The sequence below is a fragment of the Thamnophis sirtalis genome, unplaced genomic scaffold, assembly GCF_051295495.1.
Source record: "Thamnophis sirtalis isolate CommonGarterSnake01/CBP01778 unplaced genomic scaffold, rThaSir2_p1.2 scaffold_11, whole genome shotgun sequence".
NCBI lineage: Eukaryota > Metazoa > Chordata > Lepidosauria > Squamata > Natricidae > Thamnophis > Thamnophis sirtalis.
Genome location: NW_028261391.1, coordinates 54,122,364 through 54,146,811, shown reverse-complemented (window position 1 = coordinate 54,146,811; position 24,448 = coordinate 54,122,364). Strand labels below are relative to the sequence as shown.

The following is a 24,448-nucleotide window of genomic DNA, read 5'->3' as shown; positions in this document are numbered from 1 at the left end:
GAATTAAACAAAAGCTTATTGTAGTTAATCTGATACATTAACACTTTTTAAGGGGCCTGGCAAGCCACAAAACCAAGAAAATTGGGTGGAATCATTCTGAAATATTAAAGACATTAAGTCAACTTATTGCTGTGGCAAATAGAAAAGAACTGAAGTGGTTTCCCGAGGCTACTGTTACATAGGAAATGCTACTATCTATACAGTGTTCCGACCAAACATTTTAAACACTGGAATATTTCAACCTGTACAACAGAATCAATATGTATGAATCATGTGAAGAAGTTATGTGAACCAAGAGAATTGGATTAATTAAGTCAACATGATTGTTAACTAAGGGTGTGTAATCCAGCCAAAGTAAAACAGAACAGGAGAGCATTTTGTTTTCTACCTCTGGCAGCAAAACCTCTTAGGCTCATCCAGCAAGTCAGGTAAGTTTAGAATTTACAGGAAATGGGCTCTTCATGATCAGCTCAATCATGTGTGAATGTGTGAATTGTACACAACCATGTATTTTATAGATTTTAAAATTATTTTTATCCCTTTATTTTTTTATAAATAACTCAAGGTAGTGAATATACCAAATATTCCTTCTTCCTCCTCCTATTGTCCCCACAACAACAACCCTGTGAGGCAAGCTTAGAGAGACTGACTGGCCCAAAGTCACCCGGGTGACTTGCATGCTTAAGGCAAGACCAGAATTCACCATTTCCTGATTTCTAGCCCTGTGCCTTAACTACTAGACCAATGATGGCGAACTTTTTTTGGCTCACGTGCCATAAGTGGGCAAATGCAGGGGGGTTGTGTGCAGGTGTTTCGCACCCATAGTGCAATATGCGACCCCCCCCCCAGGGCGCATCCATGCACTATAGCCGTTCTCCCCATTTTTTGCATGCTTTTTTCGCCCTCCCCATGCTCCAGAGGCTTTATAGGAGCCTGGGGAGGGCGAAAACAGCCTCCCCCCCCCCCGAGACCCTCTGGAGGCTTCAGAGACCTTCAGGCTTCCCTGAAGCCTTTGGAGCGCTCAAACCGCCCCTCCGAGCAAACCAGAAGTCCATTCCCGAACTTCCGGTTTGCCCATAGGGCCGGTTTGTTGCACTCTGGAGGCTTCAGAGAAGCTCATAAAGTCTCCGCGGGGGCGGGGGGGCCTCTTTTCGCCCTCCCTAGGCTCCTTTAAAGCCTCTGGAGCCTGGGGAGGGCAAAAAATGGCTTTAAAAAAGGGTGAACTCAGCTGGCCAGTGTGCACATGTGCGCTGACCAGCTGACAGGGTAGCACCATGCGTGCCCTGACAAATGGCTCCGCGTGCCACCTGTGGCACGTGTGCCATAGGTTCGCCATCCCGGCATTAGACCAAACACTCTTTATTTTATGTCACTTCTTTACATAGCAGCATGAGTGGCTCAGCACTAAATGTGTTTATTTACCTCCCGCCTTTTTTCTTTTTGTGGTTTATTTTGCTATATTTTCTTGAAAACATATTCTTACATTTAAATCACTCTTCCCCTAAAAGGCTGAAATTACAAATAAATCATGTGCAATGTACTATTTATTACCAGCTAAACCTAAGATTACCATTCCCAGCCCCTATTTTTTCTATTAATTGGTATGTAAAAAAAAATTGTGTTTATGCACAGACTTACCTTTAAACTTGTCAGGCATGAAAGATCAGATCCATATGTGAAAATCCTATTAAACTAATTTATTGCTAATTATGGCTATGCCCAGGAATCATCAATTAACTTAAGAGTTAGATAAGGGTCAATGGCATTCAAGGGGGTTGGACTTAGTTTGATTATTATGGCTATATAGGGATTCTAGGCTGATCCCTCTTTTAACTCTTGTCCCAGGTTCTGCCTTTGTTTTTCCTACAAAGCTGGTGGGATGTAGTCCTACAAGAAGGGAGCATACCTGATGGTGTGAACATTTTAGACTACAACTGAACTTCGGCTGTGCTTGTGGTATAATGGCCACAAGATTGAAATGTGTCAGAATTGACAAATATTGCCCTCATGAATGTGGCATGGGTAACCCAGAATAAAAGTCTAGATTAACAAAGCTATAATGGGTAATTAAAGCAGTATCTATGATCCTATTTGCTGATGATGATAGTAAGTGAAAGACGGATTTGGAAGAGGAATAAATAGGAAAAGTATAAATTAATGAAAAAAACCTAAAGAAATGTAGGTATGTAACTTATGTGTGATTGCATATAAGACTGACTAATGCATGGGTGTCAAACTCGGTCATGTCACATGACGTATCATGACATTTTTTGCCTTTGTGGAGCTGGGATGGGTGTGGCCTGCGTGTGATGCATTCGGCCCATGGGCCGCAAGTTTGACACCCCTGGTAGTGGAAAAACATCATTATTGTTCTTCTAAGAGACAGAGATCAAATAAGAATGCAAAAATAGAGGGGGTTTGTTACCTGTGTTTGGGGAAGTGTTTGAATTGTGGCAGTAAGGGTGCAAGAAATGCACGGATATAAGAAAGTAAGTGTCTAAATGACTATTGATTTATAAAAAGGGGGAAAGTGAATAGGTTTGAATTGTGGAACCTTTTGCAAATAGGGAATGTAAGGTTGACTGCTGAATACAGTGAGAGTTATACAATACAATACAATACAATACAATACAATACAATAGCCGAATTGGAAGGGACCTTGGAGGTCTTCTAGTCCAACCCCGCCTAGGCAGGAAACGCTATACTGTTTCAGACAGATGGATATCCAACATCTTCTTAAAGACTTCCAGTGTTGGGGCATTCACAACTTCTGGAGGCAAGCTGTTCCACTGATTGTTTTCTATTATGATAATAAAGCATGTGTAAGAAATGGATATATCAGCTTGCTGGAAGGAAAATTTTGGGAATTAAAGATCCAACATGTTAAGGTGCTAAGGTTGAATAACACTGGCTTGGAGAATAAGGCAACATCTCCTTGGTTGCTTATTTATGGATGTATGTATTTATTTATTTATTTATGGATGTATTTATTTATTTATTTATGGATGTATTTATTTATTTATGGATGTATTTATTTATTTATGTAAGAAACATTTGGGCTATTCTTAGAGCTAGTCATACGTCACATTGTGAAGAATTAATGTTTGCCAAAGAAGCAAAAATGGCTTTGTGCTTCTTTCTACTTTGGAAATTAGAGTTGGGAATGTGAGGAAAAATGTACAGGCAAGCTAAACAATCTTGGACTTGGATATATACGGTAAGAATGTAATAAAAGAAGAAAAATAGGGTGAAGAATGACTGGTTACTAAATGAATGTGTATTGAAAACAAAAGTGAACGACCAGCATGAAAAATATGTAAGATGGTTTGGTTATATAATGAATGAATATAAATCACAAAATAAATATATAAGAAAGAGTGCATGGCTTTAAAAGGAATAGGAACACTGACAAAATTAAATGGATTTAACAAAGAATCTCAAAGAGAGAAAAGTAAAAAATTGATGTGGTAGAAGCAAGGATGCTTTACAAAAAAGGGTATGGAAAAGTAGAGTGAGTGTGTTTGCCGGATTACCCTATTTTTCGGAGTATAAGACACACCTTTTTTCCTCAAAAAAGAGACTGAAAATCTGGGTGTGTCTTATACACCAAATACAGCATTTTTTGCCTCCCTTCATCAAAATGGCCGTGCATACTCTTATGGATGCTTTCAGAGAGCTCCTGGGAGCTGGGGAGGGCAGAAATGAGCAGAAAACGGGCCATTTTTGCCCTAGTCCCCAGCAGCACTCTATAAGCCTCCATACGGCTATGCATGCAAATTTTTTTTACAAAAAACGGGCCTGTTTTCGCAAAAAACAGGCTGTTTTTTGCTCATTTCCCCCTCCCCACAGCCCCCTGCAGCACTTTGCAGCCCCCCCCCCAAGGCTATTTATGCTTTTTTTTAAAAAAAAAGTTTTTTGAGGGTTTGCAGAGTGCAAAAACTTTTTTTTCCCTTTTGGAAAGCTCTTTAACTGATTGATGAGAATTATATTGATCAAGTGCTGTGCCAGCAGAAACACCTACCTACCTACTGTATTTCTCTCTCTCTATCCTTCTACCTACCTACCTACACACGCTCTCTCCCTCCCTACCTATTGTATTTCTCTATCTCTCTATCTCTATTTCTCTCTGTCCCTTTATCTACCTACCTACCTACTCACTCTCTCTCCCTATCTACTGTATTTCTCTCTCTCTCTCTCTATATATATATATATGTATGTATGTATGTATGTATGTATGTATGTATGTATGTATATATATATATATATATATCCCTCTACCTACCTACACACAAGGGTTTCAAAAATTTTTAGACTCTCTTCTGTAGTGTGGCCTGCTTTGTGGGAGTGGCTTGCCGGCCATGTGACTGGGTGGGCATGACCAACTTGTAAAATGTGCTGAAACTCACTTAACAATGCTCTTGCTTAGCAACCAAAATGGCTCAGAAACTGGCATTTGAAGCACACAAGTCTTAAAGCTGTCAAGTTTCAAGACCCTTGCACCCCTAACCCTTTAGAAATAAAACCCAGGGGTGTTCAAACTTGACAGCTTTAAGACTTGTGGACTTCAACTCCCAGAATTCCTCCTCTCGCTTTTCATCTTGATGATGTGCAGACGGGCGGGGGGAGGGAGCTGGAACTGGTTCTAAACGGCACTATAGATTTGTGGAACCTCTTCTATAGAAGAGGTAAAACTGGCAGGAACCCACCCCTGCTACATACTCTCTCTCTCCCTACCTATTGTATTTCTCTATCTCTCTCTATTTCTCTCTCTCTATCACTTTATCTACCAACCTACCTACCTACCTAACTACTCTCTCTCTCCCTATCTACTGTATTTCTCTATTTCTCTCTCTATCCTTCTACCTACCTACTTACCTGCACACACTCTCTCCCTACCTACTGTATTTCTCTCTATCCCTTTATTTACCTACCTACCTAACTACTCTCTCTCCCTATCTACTGTATTTCTCTATCTTTCTATTTCTCTCTCTATCCCTCTACCTACCTACTCTCTCTCTCTCTCCCTTTATCTACCTACCTACCTCTCTCTCTCTCTCCCTACCTACCTACTGTATTTCTCTCTCTTTCTCTCCCTCTCTCTCCCTCTATCTACCTACCTACATTTCTTTTAATTTGCCTCTTCAAAACCTTGGTGCGTCTTATACTCCGAAAAAGACAGTAGGTGTAATAATAATCTGTCTTCTTTTTTTTATGTGTTTTGTTTTTCTGGTTTGATATGTATTACTCCTTCACTGTGTTACGTAAAATGCTGCTTATTTTGAAAGGACTACAGTAGCATAATGGCAGAGGCAAAAAGACAAAATGAGAGAAAGAGGGCCTTTTTGTGAGCAAATTTAAACTCTCTCTCTCTCTCTCTCCCTACCTACCCTGCTACAGAAAAAGTATCAGCTGAAGAAATAAAAGTACTAGCCGAACTCACAAATAAGCTGTTAGGCAGAAATTCTAGAGCATATATATAAATTCTGGAGCCCCAAGGCCATATACAGCCCACAAAAGCTTTTGGTGCAATTACAGAAGCCCCCCAGAAATTATGAACAAAGTGTATTTTTTAATGTGATAAGAGAAAATGATAAAAAGTATGACTAAATATACACATTAACTATATGTAACAGTATAACTGGTTAAATATAAAGGTGATTTGAATAGCAATATGGTGTTAAAAATTAAAACTATACAAAAATTTGAAATGCTTACAATTTGCACACTAATTTCAAAATTCTTTATCTTAAAAAAATACAGGTGCAAAAGAGAAAGACAATTACCACAAATCTAAAACCCAGAATATATAATATGAAATGTTTGACTGTACACAATTTTAATGCATAGCTATATATAATGAGCATCAGTTTCTAAATCAGTAATCCTTTACTAATATGTAACATGTACAGGTAATAATTTATTATAAATTGAACTAAAATGGTAATTTAATTACAGGGCTGTGTAAATTAATATATTAGTGATATTTTTATACATGTTCAAAGAAAAATGATTATAGCAATAACAATAGCACTTATATACTGCTTCACAGTGGTTTACAGCCCTCTCTAAGCGGTTTAGAGTCAGCATATTGCCCCCAACAATCTGGGTCCTCATAAATGAATAATAAATGAATGAGTAATAAATAAACTAGCCAGTAGGGGGCAGACAATTCACAACAGAAATGCTAGATTTAAAACAGAAAAATGGAACTGGCTTAAGTAATGTTTTAAAAAGATTTAATTTTGGGGACAAGAACATAATTCAAATGATTAATTTCTTTGGAAGTAACAGTGTGATTTGAGCATTCTGCAAAAACTAACAAAATTACCAAAGTATGGTCTTCCTCATCCTACAAGTAATTTTCAGGGGGCTTTTGTTGATAGCTCCAGTGCTATAAATAAAAAATTCTACAAGCAATTGTTTTTTCCTATTTAGAACTGGTGGTAAATACAAGAAGGTTGAAACAGAACATAAAATCATCCTGATGCTTGCCTCCAAGTCTAAAATGCAAGAGAAAAAAATATCACACCATCCCTCTTCTACATATATCACAACTATCATCACTCCAGTTGATGTACAAAAGCTAGGATTTAATTATGATTTCATGTTGAAGGTTAAACTCCAGTCCAAAGTTGTTTTGTGCACATTGTAGTCTGGACACAACCAATGCAAGCATTGCCAGAGTAATTGAAAGCTGAATAAATGTTGCACAAGAACAGGAATCCAGAGGAAAGTTACTGCGGATACCAAAGCTCACCAGTCATTCAAAATTATCTTTATTACAACCATTCATTTATTTTTACAAATGCAATTTGAAATCAATTGCATCAATAGATCAAGATATACAGAGAGTAAAAATGTGTGCTTCTTCCTGATTAAACTTCTGACACATCTCAAATGTTTACAAGCCAGTAATTAAACAAGACTATATGATTAATAAATAATAATATCTGGTCCAGTTCAAGTATTTAACAATACATCAAACTTGATATAGAAACCCTGAAAGCCTAATACTATTTATGAGTTGCAGTCATTAAAAAAATTGTCAAACTTTATGCCTCAGGGCTTAGATTCCTTAGTTTTAAAATGCAAGGTATGTGATATGAAACCATAAAAAGTAATAGGTTGAGACATGTAAGGTGCTGCAAGACCTAAAGATTTTAAAATATTTAAAATATTTTGCAATTGTTTATAAATAAGTTTTACATACTTATAATAAAGTCTTTGGATTTTCTTCAAGCTACCTTGTGCATGCCCCCAGCCCTCTAAATACAATCATAAAGAATAAGGCAGGGGGAAAAGCAAGTGTTTTAAAATGTCAGGTTTTTAGCAAAATAATTCCAAAGCAAGATTGCCATTTTGGTTACATAAGCAATTCCACATCTTTCTGTCTTCTGCTGCTGGAATATGTATTCTTCATTGTCTGTGAGATTATTTTTATTAGGATCTACGTTAAAATAACAAATATAGTTATGTTCCCCCTACAGATCAACTGTGCCTTTTCTGTAATATCAGAAGTAAAGATATATTAGTTTTCCTTGTTATTATTCCCTATTTTAATATTTTTGTCAGCTGCCTTAGATAGTTTTAAACTTAAACTTGGGATAAAATGTTTTAACTGACCAATATTACTGAAATAGAAGAAATGTGGTATATGCTTTAAAAATATGCCTGCCTTTATTTTACAAAGTCAAGCCATAGGCTAGGATTTCAAAACTTCTTAAGTTTATGATTCTGAAATATGTTACGTCTCTTGTTATATTAAAGTTGAGACAGGAATGTGGATATTTAATGAATTATTTAATGACACAGACATATTAAAAATAAAAACAATGAAAATATTGGTTCCTCTGCCTTACAATTAAGAAAAGGATGACATTGAAGCAGGTAATACAATCAGATTTTGGTTGGGAGAGCTTGAAACTAAAGATTTTTTTAATTACAAAAGAAAGATTTCATGGGATAATGGGACAACTTTAAAAGTAGCAAATGGTGGAAATATTTTTTGTAAATTGTTGAACCACTTAAACAAGGCTCTAGTCTAGAACAATTATACTTGCAAAATGGTTCGGGACCATTATGAAGTATATTTTATAGTAACTTTTTATGATAGCAGTTACCAGCAGTTATTATATCCACAAGCAAGTAAACACGTGCTCTATTAAGTGAAATCTGTATCAACTTTCCACACACACATAATGTGCTGAGCAGCTATATAATTAATGTAAAATTTATGAACAATAAATTTTAAGACAGTTCTAATGAGGACTGTAATATTTAGTTGATTCATATCAGAATGCTTGATTTGTTAAAATATGTTTCATTACTGAAGTAATTAAAATATGTATTATGTATGTGCCAATCCCATCAGGGCACGTACAGCAGCATAGATAGATTTTTGAACAGCTTCTCATATAGAAGTACTATTATTATATATTCCTGTGCAAATATATTAGGATTTAGCAAACAATGGCTTTAAAAAAAATTAGCTTTAAGAAACATGGAAGAAAGTAGAAAATAAGACTAGCAGGGAAAACATGTGTCATAGTATGCTAGACTTACAGAAATTTAGAGTTATACATACAGTATGTTCACAAATTGAAAATAGAAGGGTTTCTTTAATTCTGTCCATTTCAGTACAAATTAAAAACTCTCCTTGAAAATATATATCATGAACTGCCTTATACTTGACAAGGACAGCCTTGCCCAAAAGAAATAGTATTATCAGCAGTAATAGCAGTAATAGCAGTAGACTTATATACCGCTTCATAGGCCTTTCAGGCCTCTCTAAGCGGTTTACAGAGAGTCAGCATATTGCCCCCAACAATCTGGGTCCTCATTTTACCCACCTCGGAAGGATGGAAGGCTGAGTCAACCCTGAGCCGGTGAGATTTGAACCGCTGACCTGCTGATCTAGCAGTAGCCTGCAGTGCTGCATTTAACCACTGCGCCACCTTGGCTCTAACATAATATCTTAACTGTACTGGTAGTCCTTGACATACAACTACAGTTTGGACTAGAATATCCATTGTTAAACAAGTGATTCGTGCCCGATTTTACACCTTTTTTGGTCATGGCTGTTAACCGAATCACTGCAGTTAAGTGAATCATTCTGGTAGTGGCTCAGAGCAGCTGAGATCATACTGGTACGGTGGCTCTTTTGGCCCACCCGCCTGCCCGCCCACTCTCTAAACCTGTTTTATGGCAACCGGCAAAGTATGCACGTGTCCACAGCATGCAGTACCTGCGCGAGCCCCAACAATCAGTTGTCACAGGGACGATGGATTGCGCACGGACGCATAGTGCAAGTCAGGCGCATGCGTGAACAGAACATACGAGCGCATGATCAGCATACCGGTAGTGACAGTAAGAGTAACCCACCACTGGTTGTAGGTCAAGGACCACCTGTAATGTAATTTAAGCTGTAGTATATTACTGAGCATGATCATTGAACAAAACTACTAATGAAAAGTTTTCATTCAGATCATTTCTTTTTCAGAAAAGCCTCATTCACCGACCAACTAAGGTTGTAACACAAGTAACAGAGAAAATCCCTGAGAATTCTGATTTAAAGAGCACAGTATCCATTATGGAGAGATGGACCTGCTACTTATAGAAATGTCACTTGTGTTTTATTATATTGCAGGGATTATATTTTTAATGGTGCTCTCAGTCTGGCTGCCAGAAAAAGTTAATTATGATTTACTTTCTTTAGCAAAGTGCAAACCATAGTGCATCATTGAGAACAGCAAACAAATCAGCAAGATTCCAATTTGATTTTAAAAAATCATAGCTTTTTCTCCTCAAAGTGTGGGACAATCCCTGTATCATCTTGGGTTGAGCTGTTTTCTTTTTCATTCATCTTCAGATTCTCTTCTGCAAGCTGTGATAGGTATTTCTATGAGGGACAAAGAAACTGTTTTTAAAGTAATGAACAATTAAATTGTCTAAAGTACACTAGGTATTTCTATGTAAGCATTTAATAATATAGGATCGAAAAAGAAATACAAACCTAATAATTAGTCCCAGTGGCAGCATGACTATACATGTATCAACTCACCTCAGCTTCTCCCCTTGGCCAATCTTGCTTGGTTTACTCTTTAACTGGAGATGTTATGGTGAGCATGTGCAGATATGTTTAATACAAGTTAGCACTTTTTTCCTAACTTAAAGCAAAAATTCAAAATGCTTCCAAGTACCTAGCATGAGTTGCTGAGAAATCCTTGTGCAATATAATTTTGATAATGTGTTTTACAATGATGAAAAAGTTATAGTTTGCACTGAAACGTTTAATAGGATCACAGGTAGTCCTCAATATAATGACCATAATGGAGCCTGTCCATTACAGTTGCAAGTAATGACAACCATGATGTGATATAGGCTTGCTTAACAATCGCCCCTCCGATCTCCTAGATGCCACTGTTAGATGAACGGATGGGTCGTTAAACAAGCATGGGATATCTCATGAGTGGGGGGAGGCCTGCCACCAAGCATGGAAACGTTTGGAAAGCTTTTTGTTACCTGTATACTCACTTTAGGACCCAGCTTCTGCCATACCTCTGGTGCATTTCTTAGCTGCTTTTTCTTTAGCTGAACTTTTCCAGACAAACAAGCTACAGAAAGATTTTATTTCCTTCCTTCCTTCCTTCCTTCCTTCCTTCCTTCCTTCCTTCCTTCCTTCCTTCCTTCCTTCCTTCCTTCCTTCCTTCCCCCTACTGTTCACTTCTGGCAGTGACTGATCAAGATAAATAACACACAGATTTTGCCACCCTTTTTCTTTGCATCCATATTTCTCTCGGAGCAATGGAGTTGTGATCTTGGTCTGAGGGGTAGTGAGATCTTGCCCCTGTCATGGTCAGACCACTTCCTATTGAGGCTTGACTTTCGGAGACCAATCCCCCGCTGTAGGGAGGAGGAACCGATTAGGTGGTTCCACCCCAGGCGTCTTATGGATCCCCAGGGTTTCCAGACGGCGCTTGGCATTATGCCTGATATTCTCGCCCGCAGTTCAGTGGAGACCTTAGTCACTACTTGGAACTCGGTAGCGTCTGAGGCTCTCCACCTAATTGCGCCTTTACGGCCGATCCGCAGCAGTGGATCCAGGAGGGCTCCTTGGTTTACCGAGGACCTCCAGGAGATGAAGCGCCAAAAGAGACGCCTAGAGCGCCGCTGGAGGGCCAGTAAATCAGAGTCAGACCGAGCACTCTTAAAAGCCTGCATCGGAGCATATCTATCGGCATTACGGACAGCCAAGAACAACCACATTGCCGCTCTGATTGCGTCCGCTGAGTCCCGCCCTGCCGCCTTGTTTAGGGTGACCCGCTCCCTCTTAAACACGAGGGTTGCGGGGAACCCTTTACAAGGTAGAGCAGAGGAATATGTCAAGTTCCTCGCGGACAAAGTTGCTCGGCTTCGGATGGACCTGGACTCCAATTGCGCAGAGCCAGCCGAGGTACCGGGGGAAGGTCTTGAACGACACCTCTGGACTGATTTTCAACCTGTTGCTCCTGATGAAGTGGACAAGGCCATGGGAGCAGTGAGTGCCTCCACGTGTACTGGACCCGTGCCCCTCCTGGCTGGTCGCGAACAGCAGGGAGGTGACGCGGGGCTGGATCCAGGCGATGGTGAATGCCTCTCTTCGGGAGGGTTTCTTTCCACCGGCATTGAAGGTAGCGGTGGTGAGACCCCTCCTGAAGAAGCCATCACTGGACCCAGCCAGTTTGAACAACTACCGTCCAGTCTCCAACCTCCCCTTCATTGGGAAGGTTGTTGAGAAAGTGGTGGCCTCGCAACTCCGGCGGTCCTTGGATGAAGCCGATTATCTAGACTCCTTTCAGTCTGGTTTCAGGCCTGGCTACAGCACGGAAACCGCTTTGGTCGCACTGACCGATGATCTCTGGAGAGCCAGGGATGGAGGTCATTCCTCCATCCTAGTGCTCCTTGAACTCTCAGTGGCCTTCGATACCATCGACCATGGTATCCTTCTGCAACGGTTGTGAGAGGTGGGGGTGGGAGGCACTGTTTTTCGGTGGTTCTCCTCCTACCTCTCGGACAGATCGCAGTCGGTGTTAGTTGGGGTGGAGAGGTCGACCCCTAGGCCCCTGAAATATGGGGTTCCTCAGGGTTCGGTCCTGTCCCCCCTGCTATTTAATATCTACATGAAGCCACTGGGTGAGATCATTCGACGGCACAGGATAAAACACCATCAATATGCGGACGATACACAGTTGTATCTGTCTGCCCCGTGCCAACTCAGTGAAGCGGTTGACATAATGTGCCAGTGCCTGGAGGCTGTTAGGGTCTGGATGGGGGTTAACAAGCTTGTACTCAATCCAGACAAGACCGAGTGGCTGTTGTGTTTCCCTCCCTCTTGGTCAATATTCCATCACTCAGGCTGGGGGGTGAAAATCTACGCCCCTCAGACAGGGCTTGCAACTTGGGGGTCCTCCTGGATCCACAGCTGACTTTAGAACACCATTTGCCGGCTGTGACCAGGGGGGCATTTGCCCAGGTTCACCTGGTGCACCAGTTGCGTCCCTACCTGGACCGGGAGGCGCTCGCAATAGTCACTCACGCCCTCGTGACCGCAAGACTGGACTACTGCAATGCGCTCTACATGGGGCAGCCCTTGAAGAGTATTCGGAGACTTCAATTCGTCCAGAACGCAACCACGCGAGCGAATGTGGGTGCACCTCGGTACACCCACGTTACACCTATCCTCCGCAAGCTGCATTGGTTACCGATCAGTCTCCGGATACGCTTCAAGGTGCTAGTCGTAACTTATAAAGCCCTTCATGGTATTGGATCTGGGTACTTGAGAGACCGCCTGCTGCCAATTACCTCCCACAGACCCATTAGATCTCACAGGGTTGGCCTCCTCCAGGTGCCATCTACCAGCCAATGCCACCTGGCTATTACCCAGGGGAGGGCCTTCTCTGTGGCAGCTCCAGCCCTCTGGAATGAACTCCCCGCAGGGATTCGGACCCTCACCTCTCTCCAGGCCTTCTGAAAAGCCGTCAAAACCTGGCTTTGCTGGCAGGCCTGGGGGTGATGAGTTCCCTCCCCTCTCAACATGTATGGTTGTGCGACTGTTGTCTACTTTTATTATTTGTATTTTGTCTTTTTATGTTCCCCCTTTTTTCCCCCTTGAATTGTTCGCCGCCCTGAGTCCTCCCGGAGAAGGGCGGCATACAAATAATAAAATACAAATACAAATACAAATTAAATGGTTAAAGGGGATTGAGATTGGAGAGCAGAAAGAGAGTTTAGTTTCAGCACCTAATTTGGGGAGGGGAGGGGAAGAGTTCAACAAGTCTGTTCCTCACATTTTTTTGTATTTTCTTTATTGAAGAACTGTAGTTTTTTGCAGGAGAAAGCAAGGGAAAGTTTTGGGGAAGCTCATCCTGAAGTTACAACCTTTGCATGCAGACAGCTTTGACTTCTCCAAAGCTAGTTTAGCTGAAAAGGTAACCTAGGGGCAAAAAAGCTCTAAAAACAGCCACCGTTTCTGCAAGGAATTGTTGGGAATGCTGAAAATGGTGACTGTTTCCACGAGGCATGGGGGGAAGGCTCAAGTGCTGCAGGGTCCCATTAGAGCAGGATGTTGGGGAGAGATTCAGGGAGCGTGGTCCCTGAATCTGTGGTCCAGTGTAAGGGCAAATGTCCCCAGGGTTGTTGCAGCTGCCATAAATTTGAAACAGGATTTTCAGACAATCCCAATCAGATTGGGCAAGGACTTTTTTCAAGATCTAAATAAAATAGTTTTGAAATTTATTTGGCAAGGGAAAAAAGCTAGAATAAAACTTAAACTACTACAAGATGCTAGATCTAGAGGAGGATTTGGGCTACCTGATTGGGAGCTATACTATCAGGCAACAAACTTGATGTGGATTAAGGAATGGATATCATTAAAAAACTCTAGATTATTGAATGTAGAAGGTCACGACTTACTGTTGGGATGGCATGCTTTCTTATGGTATAAGGGAACTAAATCACATGGTTACTTTAGAAGACATTATATAAGGGAGGCGTTGTTGTTAAACTGGGAAAAGGTTAAAAGATTACACTATTTGAAAATTCCAGTCTGGATATCAACAATTGAAGCATTTTCATATCCAATAATATATAAAAAGGAACAAACAGTCAGATATATAGAATTATTGAATACAGAGGGTGAGCTCAAATCTATTCAAGAGTTGAAACAAGAAGGGATGGAAATGAACTGGTATTCATATGTACAGATACAATCTAGATATAATGAAGATAGAAAAACTAAAGGTCTTTATAATAAAATGACTGAGTTAGACAAAATTTTAACAGGCACTGATGAAAAAGTAATTTAAAAAACTATATGGATATTTATTGGAGTTTAAATTGCATGAAGAACAAGTCAAAGAAACTATGATAGCCTGGGGAAAAAACTTTAGGTATGGGATTGACTTAGAGAATTGGCAGAAATTGTGGTCTCAAAATTACAAAATGACAATGTCTACTGCATATAGAGAAAACTTGTATAAGATGTTTTACAGGTGGCACCTACCCCCAACCAGAATCGCAAGAATGTTCAAGAATAAATCAGAAAAGTGTTGGAAATGTCACCAGATACCTGGCTCATACTACCACATGTGGTGGACTTGCACTGAAGCTAAAAGATGCTGGACTAAAATCCACATGTGGTTGGAAAAAATAACACACAAACAAATAGACTTTAAACTAGAGGTCTTTTTATTGGGGATCATACCAGAAATCTACAACAAAGACTTAAAATATCTGATTGTAAATGTGTTAACAGCAGCCAGAATTGTATTTGCAAAAAACTGGAAAAACAAAACAATACCAAAACAGGAAGAAGTTATTCGAAAAATAATGGACTGTGCTGAAATGAGTAAATTGACATTTGAAATTAGAGAGCAAGAGGATGAACAATTTTATAAGATATGGGATTTGTTTTAGCGGTGGCTAGGGGGAAAAAAAAACTTTGGAAATGAAAAATAATATACTTATGCTTTAATTGAAGAAAGTAAATGATGATATAATTATGCTGTGAAATAATCTAACAATGACACAATGAAGAATTAATATAAGGTCTGGTGATATAATGTATAAGGTTAAGAACTTATTATAATGATATTTCGCTGCTGATAAGCAATTCTAATAGGGGAACAAATGAAAACTGGTATATATAGGCAGCGATGTTTTGTTGAAAAATGAAGGAATAAGATCTCTGTTTGAAGGTATGAAATGCAAGGTTAACAATAAATATAAGTATACTTTCTGGGGGAAAATAATGCTAATGTTAATTGAATATATATTGTAGAATGAAAATGAGGCCTTTAGTTATATTAGATGAAACATTTGAGACGGTAAATATTATTTGAAGATGCAGATGTTAAAACACTTGTAACCAAACGACATGCTGTATGTGATGATGGTTTTGTGTGTGTGTGTGTGTGTGTTTGTTTGTTGTTGTTGTTTTTGTCTTTTCCCCCCTTTTTTGGGTCTTTTCCCTTTTTTTTTTTAACCCCTAGGTTATTGTGGTGTCTACTAAATATATAACAGAGAGATACGGGGTGTGTGTATGGGGGGAAACGTAGTAGGGATGCACCTGTAATCAAATGACATACTGTATGGGATGATGTTTTTTTTTTCCTTTTTTTGTGTGTGTGGGTTTTTTTTCTTCTTTTCCCTCTGCCTTTCCTTTTCTATTGTTATGTGATTATGTTGTCTATGTAACAAAAATAAAATAAAATTATTTAAAAAAAAATTGAAACAGGATTATATGTAACTTGGGAGGAGGGGGAGAAGGGTCTATCATAACTTCAAACAACCATAAAGTGACCGGTTCTATTTTGAGGTTTACCTATAATGAGTTTCTTTTAGGCTAAATAATGTGAAATGTTCCCTGGAGAAGAATGATTTGAGCATACCTTACGTACTAAAATGTTGGTGATTCATATAATTCTTAAACCTCTTTTGAATCAATGTTGCTAAAAGAGTACTTAGGAATGCTTTAAAATTATGTATTAAGTGCAGATTTAGTTCTGGTTTTATACATACCTAGTATTTTCCTTTCCTTAGAATTCAAAACATGAAAGATAAATATAAGCAAGACTTAATCAAAATAATAATAATTTACAATTTTTCAAAAAAACTAATAGAAGGGAAGACAAGTAACATCTATACAAGTAGCCTTCACTTCAACTATTCATTAGTAATTGTTTGAAGTTACAATGGAACTGAAAAAAGGGACATACAAATGGTCCTTACCCTTACAACGATCTCAGTGTCCCTGTGATTGCATGATCTTGGCAAGGGGTATCAAAGTGATGGCCCGTGGACCAGTTGCATCACACGCTGGCCACACCCATCCCAGCTTCACGAAGGTAAAAAAGTTGTGATATGTTACGTGACATCAACGTGACACAGTACGTTTGACGCCCATGATCTAACAAACTGCTTGTACTTATGATAGTTGCAGTGTCGTACAGTTGCCTAATCACTAATTGCAACCTTTCCTGACCTTCACAAGCAAAGTCAATAGGGAAACAGCTGGGAAAATGGCAAGTGGCAATTAAGGCAAAAAAGATTATAAAAATCGAGTACAGTTACAAGATGCCTCACTTAACGACAAATTTTGCAGTTCCAATTAGTCATAAATTGAGGACAAACTGTAACCTTTAGAGCTGAAAGCAGCCCCAAATTAATAGTGAATAGAAGGTGTTTTCATCTGATTTTCTGGAAAGTTCCCAACTCACATAGTTAAAATGGCTAAACGAAAGAAAAGCCACATATGGGCCATTATGTAGTATCAACTCTCTTATTTTTTAGTATGATCCCTCTTCAACATTCAGGAACTGCTCAAACCGAGGGCTTCCTTGCTTATTCATTTCTTTGTCTGTTTATTGAATGTATATGGCTGCCTGACTCCTCTGTGACTCTTGATAGTATACAATATTAAAACAATTCCAAAGTACAAAGAAAATAGCAACATGTTTGTGGGGAAATGTCAGCCTCCAAACAGAGCCACGTAACACCTAAGGGATTGGCCGCTCACTCTAGCCTAACGCCTGGGAGCAGAGCCAGGTTTTGAAGACTCTTTAAAGCCAGGTCTGGGTGGGAGCCAAATGGCAAGGCAATACCACTGATGCAAAGTAGGACCTTTGGAACAGCTGTGCACTTAATTAGAATTAAATTCAGTAGACATGCATACATGCACAACACACACACACATACAAGAAGCTGATACTCTTAGACCTTCTGGTAAAGAAGCCCTGCCAAACCAATGCCACTTAGTTCACACTCTTAAAAACAGATTCATCTGTTGCTTAGGTTTACTAAAACCATTAATATGTCCAGATCTTAATAAGCAAGTACACATTTATCCAGCTATGTAAAACTGCTTTGGTCTTAGATTTAGTGAATCTAAGAATCCTAAAGGCAAGCCCTTCATCTGTTCCCATCTCCTTTTTCAATTAAGCTAGTGCATGACTGATTACCATGCTGTGTGCATCATATCACTTCTTGCTCTAAATAAAGGCCAAGGTGAGGTGACAATCTTCTCTTGATCTCTAATGATATGATGTGTAAAAATTCTTCAGATGTGCAACTCGAGAATTAAACTGAAGTATTTTAGCATTTAGTTTATTGCTTCCTAACTTACATTCTACAAAACTGTGAGAGAGATGGAGGGTTAAGAAATACGAAATATAAATAAATAAAACACCTATGTTTCTCAAACAGTGTAAATGTATTATGTGAGTTGTCTGAATCTATTCAGCTTTCACTAACTAAACAAGCACCTAGAACATTTTTGAGGCCCCCACTAACCAAACAATGAGTAGAACATTTTTGAGCCCCTGTCCAAACTGAAATAACTTGGAAAAAATCATTGTTAAAAAAGAGTGGATGCTTTTAAGTGAAAAGCCATTGGGAATCCTACTACCTTTTCCTTCAGCATTGTAAAAGAGGGTTTTCAGCATTCACTACAATGGAGGTCAAATATTGAAAGAGACTCAATGTCGAATTGATTCTAAAATTCATAAATGTTATTCCAGAAGACACACACAAATGTATGCATTCTTATACATCCCTTTATTTTTAAAGTTGAGGGGTAAAAAGTGTATTATTAAACCATGTTTCATTTCAGTGTTCCTTTCATTGACCAACTGATTGAAACAGACAGGTAGGTATTCCTTATAAAAGGCAGTTTTGGGATCCAAATTGCTAGGTGAACTTGCAAAGTTTAAGAAACACAGTTCTAATTAGTTCATTTTAGATTTAACTCAGAAGTATGACATGTTCAACATTCTTATAACATATGGAAATGATAATATGAGCTTCAATATTCCATGGAAAAGTACATTTGAAAGTGCAAAAAACATTTTTGCCTTCTTTCTGCTAGCTTCACATTTTTAAATTTTATAACTTATTTTATCCCAAACATAATTTGTTCAGAATAACAGAGTTGGAAGGGATCTTGAAGGTCTTGTAGTCCAACTCTCTATTCAAGCAGGAACCCCTATATCATTTCAGACAAATGGTTGTCCAATCTCTTCTTTAAAACCTCCATGTTGGAGCACCCACAACTTCTGGAGGCAAGTCATTCAAAACAGAAAAACACAACACTGAATAATGATATCTATATACTACTAAAACTCTTGTATCTGATTGTTTATAACATTCAATTGGCCAAAATCATGTGTTATAAGGCAACAATTTTTAAGCAAGGTATCTCAAATGGATTAACTTAAATATTGCATCAAAAATTTGGAAACTATGACTCATGTGGGATTGAAATTTGGAAAAGTTGTATCTGCTTCAGTGATGTGTTGTCATTTCCAACACTTCCTGCCAGCTTCCCACATGTCAGTAGGGAAGGTGGCAAGAAGTTGCGAGTCCAAGGACAGTAGGCAAATAAGTGGCTGCTGCCAGATGAGGGAGGGAGAGAGTGAGTGCGCAAGAGTGAAGCATAACAAGGTTCAGGAGAGTACAGAGAAGTGCATGGCACAGGTCAGGGAAGATGCCCGAGGGTATAGGTTGGGCAGGATGCCCAAGAGGTCTGACAAGGCTCAAGGAGGGTCTGTGAGGATGGAGCACAGATTGGGGAGGGTACATGAGAATATGGGTAAGGGAGAATGTGCTGGAATGTGAGGAAGGCAGGGTGAGAGTTAGGAAAAACATGTTGGAGGTACTAGTAGGAAAAGAAATAACTCTGAAATGATGTCCTAACAGGTTAGTTTCCTAGTATTCTTGGTATTTCTAAATCACTGTTTTACATACCTTCCTAAATTTGTTTTATTTTGCTTTATTTGTTTTACAACAAACACATGCATATGAAGGACAACATTCTTCAAAGCTCTTAGAGTAAATAGCAGTATATGATTTATACATTGAAGCTTGAAAAAAAACCTGATAAAATAATATCATGATTAAAATGAAGAAAAAGGAACAATCTGAGGAAGAAACTGGATATCAGGATGTAATACTGCCTTGTGTTTGTGGAACGTTATAAATAGAGGGTTGAGGTGAAGAGGTGCTAATTCTCTTGGGAAAAATTCAATGCGATCTACTGCAAGCTTAAAGTAGCCACATAACCCAGCAGACTCTGGAGGATGCAAGCAGATACTGCTGCTGTAGGCTAAAATACCAAGATAGAGTGTGAGGTAATCTTGCCTGCGTAAATCCCAGAAATCTCAAGAAGTGGGAACAAATTAAGTGAGATTTCTTGTGGTTGACACAAAAGTGCAAGCAGTCTAATATAGCTCTGGCATTAGCAACTACTTCTTCCTTTGAAGGAGCTGCCAGAAGGTAATTACCAAAGTAATGAAAAACTTATCTCACTTGAAAGTATTAAGTGGACTCATACAACCCTGTTGCATTTTAATACTCTTTTGCTGGAGTTGAAAGATCAAAGACAAGCATCTTGAACTGAAACAGATACTCTCTAGTAATAAATGAAGGCACTGGTGATAGTCTGTCCTGATTCATTATATGGATATAGATGTCCTTCATATCAGTCATGTAAACTGGTAGCTATTAGAGGTGAGAACACTTGAAAATGGGATGAAGAATCAGTGTGAAAATACGGTTTTGTTTCAAGTTGTGAAATTAAGGAATAAACCTTCGCTTCTATCTCAAATATAGGCAGGACATCTATTCTTCCTTTGCACGACAGAGTGGTTACTTTGGTTTGCAAGATAACAAGGGGGGGGGGGATAACAACAGCATAGTATTGTGAAGGCCCCTAGAACCTGAAGGCACAGCTCTGCTTATTATAATAAAAACCTAAAGTTAGTTAGTTTTTAATCTCCATTTAAGGGGGGAAAAGTGAAGGCAATCTACCAAGTTTACTGGTACAGTTATGAACCATGAATTCAAGTAAAAGAAATGTTTGGATCTCTGAAACTGAATTTAGAAAATGCATAGTTGGCTGCTTCTATTGCTAGAACTATTATATATAGACAGGGATAGACTCAGGGGTGGGCTTCAAAAATTGCAGCAACAGGTTCGCTGCCCCATTGCTGGGTGAGCATGGCCTAGTTGGCCTCCTGCACCACGGCAGGGGTGGGGGTTGGTTTCTCCCTCCCCAGGCTCTAGGGGCTTTCCTCAAGCCTCTGGGAGGGCAAAAACTGCTTCCTCCAGGCTCCAAAGGCCGGAAACAGGCCTGTTTCAGGGCTTCCAGAACCTCTGGTAGGCCCGATTTCCTCCGTCCCCGAGTCTCTGCGTGGGCCCTGCACTTAACTGGTATAATGAACAGGCTGCATGGAGACTCATGGGAGGGGAGGGGTGGGAGGGGTAGGGAGGAGTGGGTATGGCCAGTCAGGAATGGCATTTGGGGGTTTGCAGAACTGGGCAGAATCCTAGTTAGGGGATCGCCCAAAATCTGTGCAAATCACCAGCAGCCCACCCCTGGATTGACTGGAAGATTGGTTTTAAGCATCATACGAAGCTCCTTGTTACAAGAAGGTATTACATAAAAAGCAGTTGTATTTCACTATGAAAATCTAAGTTTTACTTCACTGTCTGTCACTGAATGAAACAATAATGATCTTCAGTCTGATGTTGCCTCCTTAACCAATTCATACAATCATGCCTTGAGACTGAACAGTATTTTTTATGGTTCAGAAGCTGCAACCAATTTGGTGCTTCATGGTATTAATCTGCTGGATACCAATCATATTATCTTCCCGTGGGATGTCTTTGGGGCTTCTATTTTTATATTATTTGGTAAATGATACAGCATAGTTATCATTTTCTTCCACAAAAGATTTGATATTGACCTTGGTATTTAACTATCTAACCCATATACACTTTAAAAGATTGTATGCTACTGAAATAATATAATTTATATCCTATATCATGCAGTTTTCTATTCTACTATAGTAGAGGGCACTTTCTACAATATTCTTTCTTGTCCACCACTACTATGATAAAATTGAGCTCAGAGGGGAAACACAACACTGCAATGAAGAACAACAATGATGCATATACCACAGAATACATATGCAGATCTTGCATATGCTGTCAGTAGTCTGGATAATTTAATAATCTGAATGAAATAATAATTTGTTACCTGCAGATTTTTATAGTGAACAGCACTTCTACAATGATGAACTTTTGCTGCATCTTCATTTGTGTAAAAAAGTCCACACAGTTTGCAGTAATAGCCAGTTCTGGGAACAACAAATTCCACACCTATAAAAAAATGAATTAAAACAATTAGGAATAAATTTTTAAAAACATGTATAGGAGAAAAAATGTTGAATTCAGCTCGTTGTCAATTTGAATGTAATGAACTACAGGTAGTCCTCAACTTACAACAGTTCATTTAGTGACCATTCAAAGTTACAATGGTGCTGAAAAAAAGGGATTTATGACCTTTTTTCACACTTTCAACATTGCAATATTTGTGTGGTCACATGATCAAAATTCAAATGCTTGGCAACTGATTCATATTTATGACCATTGCTGTGTCCCAGGGTCATGTGATCCCCTTTTGCAAACTTCTGACAAGCAAAGACAATAAAGGAACCAGATTCACTTAACCGTGTTACTAAATTAACAGCTGCATTGGCTCACTTAACAACTGTGGCAAGAAAGGTTGTAAAATTGAGCAAAACTCACTTAACAAATGACTCATTGAGCAACATAAATGTTGGGCTCAATTGTGGTCATAGGTTGAGGACTATCTGTATAGTATAGCCAATACTATTTAACAGATAGCCTAATAGTGGTATTTTTCATGTTTCCACTTCCAATTATTTCAATAAGTAAACATATCATTATATGTTTTAAATTCAATACAGAACATTTGAGCCATTTACATCAATAAAAAACTATAGAAATATGTAAATATTCATTATTATTTTTTATTTGACCAATTTATAAAATTGGAACAAGAAGATTCCACATGCCAGACCTGCATTTCTTTAAAAAAAGATCTGGACAAAACATATTAGCCCTTTTCATTCCTAGTATTGTTTTTTCTTCCTTTTAGAGAAAAGAGGGTTTTAAATCCAAATGTTAGAAGGAAGGCTTACAGTTGAAAATAAACTAAATTTATCCTCTGTTTCTAAAGAATGGAAGGGAAAAAAGGAGTGAGAAATTCCATTTCCTTTCATTCTGGGATTCTTTCTCTTTTATAGTAGCTCTGACCTGGGGAAACAGATGGAAATGCAGCGGTTAAATAATCAATCAAACCCATGGTTACTTAACATTTTTAAGTGAGTGTTCAGTGCTTTCAAAAATTTTCTCTCCTTTTGGTTTTTGTATTGAGGTTCCTTAAAAGTTTGCTCTAGTCTTGGGCTCCTGATATGTTGTCTGCAGCTAATAATAAAATCCAGTCAATACCATTCACCCATACTCATTTAATCCTGTTTACCAGGATTGGTGTTTCCAATTAAATTTTCATCTTCTCATCTTTTCTTTCTTTGATTATCATCATTTCCATAGATAATATCAATACTATTATCATCATTATCCATTCTAACAGCTAAGCAGAAAGATTTGTTTATATTTTGTTTATTCATTCACTTGAAGCAGGCTGCTTCCCTGAATTTAATTAGCAAAAATCAACTGATTTCTCTGTTTCATTAGAGAAAAGTGGTCCATGCTCATCTTGATTAATGAAACTTAACTCTGTTCAGAATCAGATACATGACATTACATATTGAAGCAACCGGACATCTGTGATTTTTCAGATTCTATCTAACAGATACTGTCCACAGTATTTTCTTGAATCTGGAGTTTTAAATATTATTCTCAAGATAGAAAACCTTCCTGAATAAACTCAAGATACAATGTTTTATAAATTAAAGAAACTGTAAAAAGTAACATCGTATGTGAATCACTTCTAATCAGACAAACCTAGTGGAATGTTGAGCTCCATAAATACATCATCTTGTTCCCATGATGGTGAAAAATACGACTTTTTTGATTCAACTTCTGGGAAATCAGGAGTTTTTATTTCTGTGTACCTACAATTTGCTTTAAAAACAGAGGAACACTTTGAATGAAAGTAGTTTCTTCACATACATCTACCACTTACAAAACATTTTCTAGATTACTCAGGGATTCTTTCATATGATGTTCTCCAAAATTACTATGCACTGTTCCATCTACTTTTTCTTAAGAATTTAGGCAGTTATTAAATTGTTACATTACAGTATTTTGGAAATTGTAATCTTGCAAATCCCATAAAGCACAATGGTAAATAAAATATTCTGTAATATTATCCTATTAAATAAAAAAGCTCCTATAAGAGGCTCCTATCAAATTACTTTCTTGAAAACAAAAATATCCTTAAAATATGAGGCCAAAACTGAAACATTTTAGGATTGTTCCAACAAAGACACTGTGATGACTCCCCCTGTTGTTTCTTTAGTTATCTCTCCAGATGTTAGCTTGGTGGAAGATGAACTGGTTCCAGACACATCTGGAAGGAAGTTAGTTAATGACTCCAAGCGGCCATCTGAGAGGGATTTGGCTCAAGCACAGATGCAGCAAGACAGTCCTGAGGCTTCAGGTGAAGAAAACATGCAGCTGCAGCCAGTCAGTGATGAAGAAGAGGAACTGCCTTCTGCACCTGATCCAAGAACATGTAGGGCAGAGAAGGTCAGATTACTTGCAAGAAGAAAGCCTCGCCCTTCTTGATGGGCTGCACCAGAAATTTTAGCACAGTAGGCAGATGGAACTGATACTAGGAACATGTTCATTTCCTAGCTGTGTGTTTTCTAATTCCTAATAACTTTTTTTTTAAATCAACAAGTCATAATAGAAGAATAATTGTTCACACTGACAATTCTGAGTAATTTAAGATGACAATGTTTCAAATTGTAAGAACTTAGAAGAGGTCATAACAAGAAAGCTCTTCAAGAATATTTGCTAAACATTTACACAATATCCTTGATAATATTTGATATGATTTAACGTTGACAATCAGTTCATCAAT

General features: G+C 38.5%; 1 protein-coding gene across 6 annotated transcripts in view; it reads right to left on the bottom strand.

The window, feature by feature from the left end:
• Positions 1 to 8,968: 8,968 nt before the first annotated feature.
• The window catches only part of RBM20 (RNA binding motif protein 20), a 99,412-nt gene continuing 83,932 nt past the window's right edge, over positions 8,969 to 24,448 (bottom strand). For 5 of the 6 annotated variants that reach the window (XM_087725822.1, XM_087725824.1, XM_087725823.1 and 2 more), the window contains 3 exons: positions 23,365 to 23,484; positions 21,572 to 21,693; positions 8,969 to 9,898 (listed from right to left, as the gene is read on the bottom strand). In XM_087725822.1, the coding sequence (XP_087581948.1) occupies positions 9,788 to 9,898; positions 21,572 to 21,693; positions 23,365 to 23,484 (353 nt within the window). In that variant the 3' untranslated portion in view covers positions 8,969 to 9,787. Of the gene's footprint in view, positions 9,899 to 21,571; positions 21,694 to 22,538; positions 22,654 to 23,364; positions 23,485 to 24,448 lie in introns of those variants that run through there. The other variant, XR_015698064.1, reaches the window with a different exon arrangement.